This window comes from Azolla caroliniana, unplaced genomic scaffold (genome assembly GCF_043228905.1).
Source record: "Azolla caroliniana isolate FFs.n. ecotype wild unplaced genomic scaffold, voAzoCaro1.0.p SCAF_6, whole genome shotgun sequence".
Lineage (NCBI taxonomy): Eukaryota > Viridiplantae > Streptophyta > Polypodiopsida > Salviniales > Salviniaceae > Azolla > Azolla caroliniana.
Window position 1 is genome coordinate 2,337,055 of NW_028230441.1, and position 11,021 is coordinate 2,348,075.

The following is an 11,021-nucleotide window of genomic DNA, read 5'->3' on the forward strand; positions in this document are numbered from 1 at the left end:
TCTTCTCCCTTTGTACAATTCCAATTTTCTAAAGTGTTTTGGTTTTGGAATAAGAAATTGAGAGATCTTTTGCTCCTCCATACATACAAGAAATTGAGAGATCGATCCATTGGGTTTTTTGTTATATAACACATTTGTAGTCTGGCTCCTTTTGGATCACAAATCTTGTAGTTTTTGGGATCAATTCATTTGGTTAACTCACTCGCACTCTTCATTCATTTGTTTGATTAACACCATTGGTAGTTGTTTGATTAACACCATTAGTATTGTTTGATTAACATCATTATTAGTATTTGTTTGATAACACCATTAGTAGTTGTTAGTCTAATCGTTTGGTCAATACCACAACACACTTGGTAGTAGTTTTTGGTTTAATCATTTGATGAACATGCCAATGTAAATGTCGAGTTGAATCTTTTGGTTTTAAACACACGCGTAACCTTGCATAAGATGAATTGCTCCATTCAATTAGCCTTTCATAGAAAGATTGAACATCAAAATTTGCGTCTTATCATATGAAACTTGAGGAATCTCATTTTAATACGTGTGATTAATGAAATACACTAATATTTGATGGTTTCTTAGAAGAAGCCGTCTAATGCTATGAAATTACATATGAACATACAAGGAGAAGTTGCTCTTATGAAATGTTTTGGGCATTTTCTAATGCTATGAAATTACATATGAACATACAAGGAGAAGTTGCTCTTATGAAATGTTTTGGGCATTTTCTTGGGTGCTTTCGAGGTGGCTTCCTCTTATCTTTCCCATAAGGATATACTTTAGTTGCATTATATGAAATGAAGGGATGTGACTCCCCTTACCTTTCCCATAGGGATACTTTAGTTGAATTAATATGAAAAGAAGGGATTCACGTGAGTGTTGTATAGGGGAATTTCATTGTTCGTATTGTTCATGGTTTCCCGTAGTGTGTTGTTTGGCGCAATGCTAAAATGAATGCCACCTACCTTGCTTCACTCTAACATTGGAATGTTAATGAAGCCCATTTACATTGGATGCACAATGAATGTTTATTGTCCATATGTTACTATAATCCATTTACATTCGATGCACAAGGAATGTTTGGAACATACACATGAGTGCGGAAAATATGCATTAACTAGCACACAATGCTTAGGTTTTCATCCAGCATTTTTGGAACATACACATGAGTGCGGAAAACATGCATTTACTAGCACGTAATGCTTAGGTTTGAATCCAACATGCTTTTACTAGCACACAATGCTAATATTTGGAACCAACATGCTCTTACTAGCACACAATGCTAATATTTGGAACCAACATGCTTTTACTAGCAACACACAATGCTTATATTTGGATCCAACATGCTTTTACTAGCAGCACACAATGCTTATATTTGGATCCAACATGCTTTTACTAGCGCATAATGTAAATGTTTGGAGCCAACGTGCTATCATAGTATTGGCTTGCCCTAACATTCCTCGCCTCCTTCAACCTTTGCTTATGTATGGATTTTAAGGTCAAGGATTGTCTTTGTGTAGGAGACCAAGAACTCTTGGGATTTCCTATGATTTGGTGAGACACATATCTAATGTTGTTGCTATGGGATGAACTTTATGTCTAAATTATTGTCACAGCTCAACCAATAATTATTTCAGAATTACAAATACGTCGTACATATCAAGACAATTATGATCATCTCAAATGTTGTTGCTATGGGACGAACTTTAGGTCTTCTTAACTATGGACAAGCCGTAATTATCTCATAATTACATTAAGACATCTTCATATTAGCATGATTATTATCATCGTAAATGTTGTTGCTATGGGACAAACTTTAGGTCTTCTTGACTATGGACAACCCATAATTATCTCATAATTGAATTAAGGCGTCTTATACAACATGTATGACACTCTTAAAGGAAAAAACTAGAAATGTGGTCCTTTGAACATTTGACATGGGTAAAAGTCATCCCTATGAAACTTCTATCCTATCATTGTAAAATTGTAGAGCATGTCAAGAGACTTAAACAAATTTATTCTACATTGATGCTCATTCTTATGAAAATTTTATCCTATCATCATAAAGTTGTATATGGCATGTCAAAGTCAAGACCCGAGAGAGTTCAATAAACTTATTTTACATTATAGTCACTCCTATCATCATAAGGTTGTATATGGCAAGTCATGAGACTTCAATAAACATATTCTTCAGTGAAGTCATAAAACCTCATCCTTAACGAAAATTTTATCCCACCATCATAAAGTTGTATACAGCATATCAAGAGACTTCAACAAATGTATTCTATCTTATAGTAATCTACCCTCATTTTTGCCTCAACTATTTCAAGATTCTCTTTGGCATGGAGCAATACTTGGAATGATAAGCTCCTTGTCATGACCAACATTATAAAGAGAAAATGATAACATTGATGTGATTTTGCAAAAACAAGTTATGGTTGGCATAGTTGCTTTATTCATCAAAGTTCATAATTGAATTCCTTTTCACACAACAAAGAGCAACACTTGAGTCACTAAAATAAATGGGATTTAACATAAATAAATTTGTATCATTTACATTATCAACATGTATAAACTAACCATGCATAAAATGTACACTAGATCATACAAAAGATTTTTCACAAATTGGCACGGGCATTTCCATCAAATCATCTTGATCAAAGTTAAGGCCAACAATACGCTTTCTTAATACACTCATCAATATTCCCCACACCAAGTGAAAACGTTATTAAAATGTTGGTTTTAGCAAAGCTCCATGGGATATCAGGCCCATCCTATGTGCATATGTTTGTTTGTATGTAGTGTTCAAAAGCGTGAACACACTATCCTCGAGCGTGTGTATTTGTGGATATATTCGAAGAAGAGTACATGAGATCCGGACGGAATGACTTCCATACAAGTCCTAAGAGATGATAACCCAAAGGTTCTTAAGGATCCGCTGCATGGGTCTACTCGTTTGCGCTTTCCGATGTAGAACACTCGAATCTTCTTGTGTTCGAGCACACAGGGTGCTCACACGTTCTAAGCTTTCCGGTTGGAGATTACTATAAAGAGCACAAAAGAGGCGACAAGGGACAAACAAAAGTTCTATCAAGTGACCTAGCTTGTGAAGCAGAATGTTCTTTTCTTCTTCTTTTTTACCGAACACACACACACATGAGTAGTTCTAATTATGGGGCTTATGGCCTCGACGGCCGGCCTAGGTAGAATTACGCTTACCGATATTATTTAGGGAACGGATGGCTCGGGCGAGATATTTGTTCACGGACTTGGGAATGCCTTCGGGTTTATGTAGCCGATTCACACTTGGAGCTGATTTGGTGGGTGGGCACAAACCTTCCATGCCATGGAAATTCGAAGGCGACATCGGCATGGATGAGGCCGAGGCCGGGCCGCACAAAGAGGCGGGCGCCGACGATGCCCTATGTTGTTGGCCGAGGTGAAGTAGGAGGGCGTCCGCCTTGCGTTTGGCACGGGGGGAGGCCGTGTTCGAGGCAGCGAGGCGGACGGCGGAAACCACAGCGGAATCGCCTTCGGCCAACAAGGCCGCCACAGCGGGCGACCCTCCGCTCTCACAGAGCTCCAGCAACATAGCCGCCGCATTCTCGGCAGTGCGCGGGGGCATGGACGAGACATGCTGGTCCATGGCCCGGAAAGCCAGCGGGAGGGCCGTCGGATTCTGGACTATCGCATCCACGGCCCTCGGATCGCCCCGCGCTATCGCGGCCAGCAGCCCGAAGCACTCCTCGGCCAGCCTCGGCTTCCCATAAGCCACCAATTTCAGCAACAGGGAGATCACCCCTTCACTCAAAAGCTCCTCTTTCAACAAACCCCCCTCCTCGGACCTAGACGCATTGGCTTTAGTTATGGCTTGGAACAAGGCATGGAGCGCATCGCCTTTCGCTCTCGCGCCGCCCTCTTTGAGCAATTTCACCAAGGATTTCGCAAACCCGGGGTACGCGGTCACCATGGCCGCGGTCGCCCCACCAAGGCTACTGTCCTCCATCAAGCTTTGTAAGACGGTCGCGGCGCAACCCCGGGCCTCGTTGCCCAGCCCGTCGCACCCGACCGCCCAGATGATCGAATCGAGGGCTCCGGGGGTGCGGACGATGGCCAATTTGTTGGGAGGATGGAGGGAGAGGTTAAGGAGCGCGATGATTGCCTTCTCGGAGAGCACCAGGAAACAATCATTTGTGTTGGTACCAGAATTGGTGTGGTGGTCATTTTGATTGCCATTCTTGGCATGGATCAGTTGCACGAGGAGCGGGATCGCGCCCGCCTCCGCCAGGCTCATGCGATTCTGATCGTCCCATTTCGAGAAGAGCCGCATCTCAGCCACCGCCTCGAGCTGGGCTGATCCGCAACCATTGGCTAACTTTTGCACCAAAACCTGAGCAGCTCTTAGCTTTGGATCCATCTCTGGCTTCTCCTCCTCCTCCTCCTCCTCCTAGCATCCCTTCTCATTCACCGAAACACACAAAACACATATTAAACCCTAATCAAGGGAAAATATAGAAATAAATATTACTTGATTTCCTTACTAATCTTATAACTAAGTCAATGTATGCATCCATTTTTATTATGAGGTTCAGGCCCACTTTTGTAATTATATTTCTTGTATTGCTTTCCCAGTCAAAATCCGTTGCTAAAAACAATCAACCCCTAAAAGCAAACACCATCCCATCCATTTGCCTCTATCATTCTCGGAGTTAAAAAGACCCGCATCACGTCTACCGCATTTCGTCATTCTCGCTCACTTCGGTGTCCTCCCATGGCCTTCGAGGTTTTTGCATAAACCCATGGGACCCAAAAGTCCCTCACCACATGAAGTGGGGCATTATTTCCGAAGAAAAGAATGACATTTCGAATGATTACTCCAAGTCTTTCTTCCTCCTTTTCTTCTTTTTCGTGAATAGTAATTGCAATATGTACAAATTGTATAACTACGATGGGTGGGTGTGCAATGTCCAAATGAAACCCATCGGATTCCCCGGATTGACCAATTCCTTTGTGTTACCAAACGGCCCACATGATTTCCTATATGTTTGCTAACATCCCTCTCTATATAGTGACTCTCTCCCCCTTTTTGCTCTCAGACATCTACAATATAGGAGAAACCATTTATATCTGCTCTCTATTTAAGCATAGAAGCGAGCCAATGGAAAATACATTTTCGACTTGTGGCTGGCTATTCACTTTTGCACCAAAAGAGGAGACTATTTCGCAATGCTCTTTTTAGGTTCGAAGAACGTCAATATATGATTGTCATTGTCATCATCTCATTGAAAGGTGGTGTCCCATATGATTTTTTATTTGAAGACCTATTTCTCGAGACTAGCAACTCCTTCATGTGGAAATGCTTCATTTTAAGTCTTATAACACGTGATATTTCTTCAAACACCATCACATATATAGTATTGAGAAAAAAATTCGAGCATGTACGACTTTTCTATAGGTTTTAAGTTATTTTTCCAAACTAATAACTCCATCAAGGTCAAAAGATCTCGTTTTAAGTCACATAACACAATATTTTGTCAAACTTCATCATATATATAGTATTGAGAAAATATCTCGAGTATGCAATACTTCTCTATAGGCATTAACATAAACATACAATTATCTCTTCAAGTTGCATTGAGGATGCAATCACATCTACATAGTGCTTCAAGACAAAGTCAATTACGTGTTTATTAAAAAGTTTACAAGTTGTGGTTGGGGCTAATTAAACGAAATCAACTAAGTACAACAAAAACATATCACTTTTGTGCTATATTGCTATCATTTTGTAGTATTTTCCGAGAAATTCTTTAAGTTTCTAGTGGAGCAAATGGATAACTAACAAAGGTATTAATTACTCAAGAGATCATTCTCGAAAATATTCTCCAAGCAAAATGTGGTTTAAGACATAAGTGTCACAAAATTTTAACAATTGCATGTTTCCCAAAATGTGGCAATCATGCTGCTAACCTTTTGCACATAATGAATCCTACAATAATATCAAAACGACAAGAATTCGTAACAGTTTCATTAAAACTCCTCAAATGTGGAAAAATCGCACACACGATGACTTTCTTTTGTAGATAGATTGAAAATACACCCACAAGTTAGAAAAGCTGGGGACATAATGTTTAACCATGCCAATAGCTTTTTAATCAAAAAACCAATTTTCAAAAGTTTTTACATGAAACAGTTATTTCCATTCTTTCATTTTTATGATATGAGATTGTGTTGATGGTCTTTTGCATCTCTATGAATTCTCGAAAAAAATTTATTGCTATCTAAAAGTTTTGCATTAATGGTCAACTTATTTCAACAAACATTGCTATCATTGACCTAAGCACCATGCCTTGAACTACAAAAAGTGATATTTTATTTTGAATTATTAATCGTATGAATTCAAGATAAGTGGACATATAAAGGACTTCTTAAAAATGAGGGGAAATATTGGAGAGAACTCTATCACTAGATCATTTTAGCCTCCGCGTAATATGCACTAAAAGGATGGTCAGTCCAAAATATCCCATGAATGGTACCACCAAAGATGATGGAAAAGAAACATGAGGGGAAGACATGATCACCTTGACCAATCAAGGTGAGGTTCCCACATCGTCAAACTAGAGAATTATTCAAACAACAAATACATAGCTTCATCACACGATCAATCTAGAGAAACGGAGTCTTCAATGCAGCATACATGTACACAATGACTCATTTCTACTAAATAGAATAAACTTATAATAAATAGTGTTAGTTTCATCTAAAGAAGCCTACAAGAAAATGAACACAAACTTGACACTTAATCACAACTACATTTTTGTAGTCTAAAGACACTTACAAGAAAACGAACACAAACTTGCCACTCAATCACTACTACATTTTTGTAGTCTTTACGAAGTTCAAGAGCACGTATGATCCTTCTTTATTATGTTAAAAGTCATCAAATATCTAATTCTACAATGAATGAATGTTTTAGTAATGGTAAAATCGTCACTAACATGATGGGTTTTCATTTGTTTCTTTCATGATCATACATGAAGCAATCACAAAGATTCTAAGAACAAGTTTAACGAATCAACAAGTAACACATCAAAGACTTTTATAAACACTAATTTGTTCTCAAGCCTACACACCTAAATTTGAAATCCTCCTCTCTAAACCGGCACCAATGTAATTATTCAAAAAGTAAATCCCCCACATCAAGAGTAAGTAAAACTTTGTGAAGACCAATTTACTCTCAAAGTTATGAATGGTAAAATTTGCAACCTCCTTCAAACTGTGACAATGCAAAAAATTCACCAAACACATCCACCATGTCAAGATCAGATAATTTTGTCCAACCAATTTACTCTCAGGTCTAAGCGCACATAAATTGGCAATCCCCATGTCAAGGTCAAAAAATTTGGCATCCAATGTCCCTGCTTTATACTACTTTGGAAACATTTGCAAAGGATGCTCTTATTTAATCAAGAACAAAAGTTGATAAGACAGTACATACATTGTCCATTGATGCTTTCATCAATCGAGAACAGAAGTTACCAGACTGAACGAGAATCACATTCATAAGGTGCTCAAAACTATCATAATATATTGTTTGTTACAAAGAATTCCAAATGTTAGTAATCCTCTCAAACTGGGCTGATTCTTCCTCTAAGAGTCTTTTGCAATCCAAGCTGTTTTTTTCTTTCTTTTATCTCACATACAAAAAGACGGCATGATCAATTTATATTGGGGTAAATACGAGGTAATACTTAAGAACTGGAAGAGAATTATCTTCCACATACTATACAAGTTAGCCTTTTTAATTTGAAGTGTAATAGAGTGTTGTTCTTCGAGTTCACCATCTATCTTGATCTCTAATCCACTTTGTCGCAACCCACTTTTCGCCTTTCACAACCGGGCAACTACCATGTAAAGATGTCTGGATAAAGAAACCTTTCATAAGAAATAATGTTTTTGGCACATATGTCTGGATAAAAGAACACCACATGCGAGATAGATATAGATTTTTTAATAGGTTTTACCTTATCGAAAGTTCCATTGTTGAACATCGAATAAAATAGAAGAGCATCTCCTCTACGAGGCTTCACTTTTAGACCAATACATTGCTTGTAGTCATAGTTGATGTTCATGTTTTGGTAATTCTATAAGTAAAGAGAGGACAAAATCATGCAATCAGCTGTGGTATGTTTACCCAGGTTTCACACTACATATGTTAAATTTTTTGACAATACTAGGATTTTTACTTAACCTCAAACGGAAACATGGTCTCTCCGCCCTCCTCCACATCCGAGAGATACAAAAGAAAAGATGCCATCTGTGAAATAATTAATATTTGCAATGTCTTAATGAAAGCGACTGTTTCCAGTTGCATCGTACTTGTAATGAATTGATTTGAAACAAGCAGCATATAACAAAATTAAACTAATATTTAGCATATACTTCTTACCCACACTATAATACTTACTAAAACACACTTATGCATTTAAAAAAGGGTTTAATATGAGAAGGTTCCAAGGCATCATTTGCAGTCATATGAGAGTAATTTCCATTAATATATGTGTGCAAATCAAGTATTTGTCTCAATTTTTTACTTCAGACAGTTGCAAAACTACTAAAAAAAATGCAAAAAAGTGTCGTGGAAGATTGATTGCTTACTCTTTGGCTCTTTTGAGGACCATATTCCTCAGGATTGAAGAAATCATAGTGGCTGTTGTACTTTTGACCTATTTCATACCGCAGCACATTGAATGCCTAGAATAATATATGAACCCAAAACCATATTAAATATTTCTGCGAAAACGAATACAGATAGGCAAAAAGTCCAACTGATAAGTAAATACCTCGCCATGAGAAACGGGCACCATTGTAGCTCTTGCCATCTTTTCCTCGACCCAAGCTAGAGTTCCTGTTTTGTCTTGTTTCGCAGAGAGAAATGTACCAGAGCTGAAAAAATAAAAATAAAATTTGGATCCCCTTATTACTAACCTCTTCATCAACAGATGAGAAAATTTTACAAAAGAATGTAAATAGAAGCATAAAAACTCAGACCTTGTTCTTGTTTCTTTGGTACTTTCTTCTGTCTCGCCTTTTCGAAGTGCAAGAGCTGAAGGTCTCAATTGTGCACGTGCTAAGGTGATGATGGTTTCACACTGCTCCTTACTTGCAAAATTTGGAAACAAAAGTGCACGTGGATGCCAACTAAGCACCTAGCAATTGAAAATCAATGCTGAGGAACTCTTTGTACTTCACTAAACCAAAAAACAAAAGCTGAATACATCACGTATACTGCAATCTCCAACACACTAACTATAAGCAGCCTTATACGCTTTAACATGCCTCATACTATATACACATTGATAACAATAGGGAGTATTTTACTTGGAACTGTATGTCACTAATGTAGTTATCACCAGTCTCGCCGTGATCAAAATTATCTGAATCTTTTCCTTGAGGAATCTCTAGTGACTTTCTACCGTGCTGAGCATTAGCTTGTGAACCCTCAGGCAATAGTTTCTGCAACGGAAGCAGATACATAGTTAGTTAGTCATCTCCCATCATTCACAGTATAAAATTCTTTGGCACGACATTATAGACCATGATGCAACATTGTTCGATATTAAAAGGTAAAAGATCCATAGCCACTTTAGCCCTGGGCATGGTATGCAATGACATGAATAATTTTTGGGGTTCCAAAGCTGAGGAAAGAAATATCCTTTTATGCGAGCATACACAAATGTGATCAGGGGGAAATCTTCTTTTAGCTTTTCAGAGCAGCACAATCCATATTTGTTTGGGTTCGTGGCACATCAAAACTGTCATCAATGGTGTTATATTATCATTGAAAATATTGTCATAAACTCATCCTTAATTCACAATATCTTTACCATAGCATTCGGCTACCATTCAAACTACCCTTGGATATGCAGATTGGCATGGCATCAGATATGGTATAACATTTATTCATTTAAGATCTTAATTACACACCAGTCCTTTCACTAGATTTAACTGCTATCACATGGTTAAATTTAAGCCCCTCCTGGAATTATAATATCAAAGGATCTTTTAAAGATCTTTTAGAATGATATATTTTTTCCATAGAACAGAGCCCATGATATATTTGCCAAAACATTTGGCTATTCTTCAAGCCTAGAAGGATTTGTACCATCGAAGGTACTCTATTACCCATTTAAGATCTAATAGTAGTAAACAGATCCTTCATACGAGATTATGATCCATATATAGTCATCATAACAAGACCTTACAACAATCGTATCCTTGTCTAGCTTTTTTTTCTAGGTAGAGTTGGAAGAAAATGAAGGAAAATAAAAGATGGAATCATCAATAATACCTGGTACATAAATGCGGAAGAGCCATAGAATCCTGCTAAAAAGCAAGCTAAACAAAGAAGAAGAACAATAGGAGCAGAAATCTTCTCATAATGAGGAATCCAGCTGCTTCTGCTTTTCACCTTCATGCTCTAGAGTTGAAGAACTGATAGAAACCCAAAAACATCGTCAACAAAAAAACAAAACATTCAATTATTTAATCATTTAATCATTTAATCATTTAATCATTTTAATTTTGATGAACACGATTAGAGAGAGAGAGAGAGAGACCTGAAAAACAGATATTGGCAAGTACCCAACAGATAGATCGGTGGGGAAAACCCCTAAAAAAGAAGGAATACAGAGGAGATCGAAATTATCTGAGATGAGAGAGGAAATAAAAAGGAAGTCTTGGAGAGAGAGATGATGAAAGTGAATGCGATACAAGTATCTGAAGCAACTGGTGAAAAATCGGCAGGATTTCCTGAATAAAAGGCAAAAATTAAAATTAAAACTAAAATTTTAAAAATGAAAAGGTAAGAGGGGGGGGGGGGGGGGGGGGCAGAGAAAAACAGAGCAGGATGAATAGATAATGAGGGAATACTTGGATTTGTTCTGTAAACACAAAAAGGAAATAAAATTAGTAATACTAGTAACTAGTGAGAGTAGTGATAGTAGTAGAAGTAGAGTCTC

The 11,021-nt window shown here is 37.7% G+C and overlaps 2 protein-coding genes across 3 annotated transcripts; both read right to left on the bottom strand.

The window, feature by feature from the left end:
* Positions 1-2,513: 2,513 nt before the first annotated feature.
* Positions 2,514-4,679, bottom strand: LOC147862541 (U-box domain-containing protein 17-like). 2 transcript variants are annotated; one of them, XM_087321749.1, is made up of 3 exons: positions 4,545-4,679; positions 3,223-4,450; positions 2,514-3,047 (listed from the first exon to the last, which is right to left on the bottom strand). In XM_087321749.1, exons 1-3 carry the CDS (start codon positions 4,575-4,577, stop codon positions 3,025-3,027), a joined length of 1,284 nt encoding a protein of 427 aa, XP_087177875.1. In that variant the 5' UTR covers positions 4,578-4,679; the 3' UTR covers positions 2,514-3,024. The 2 variants fall into 2 exon arrangements, with proteins under 2 accessions (XP_087177875.1, XP_087177876.1); XM_087321750.1 differs by having other exon boundaries at positions 3,223-4,462; positions 4,545-4,675.
* Positions 4,680-7,559: 2,880 nt separating this feature from the next.
* Positions 7,560-10,812, bottom strand: LOC147862542 (2-oxoglutarate (2OG) and Fe(II)-dependent oxygenase superfamily protein). The gene is made up of 9 exons (XM_087321592.1): positions 10,620-10,812; positions 10,352-10,494; positions 9,382-9,516; positions 9,052-9,209; positions 8,844-8,946; positions 8,659-8,754; positions 8,252-8,317; positions 8,025-8,144; positions 7,560-7,921 (listed from the first exon to the last, which is right to left on the bottom strand). Exons 2-9 carry the CDS (start codon positions 10,475-10,477, stop codon positions 7,838-7,840), a joined length of 888 nt encoding a protein of 295 aa, XP_087177718.1. The 5' UTR covers positions 10,478-10,494; positions 10,620-10,812; the 3' UTR covers positions 7,560-7,837.
* Between the last annotated feature and the right edge of the window lie 209 nt (positions 10,813-11,021).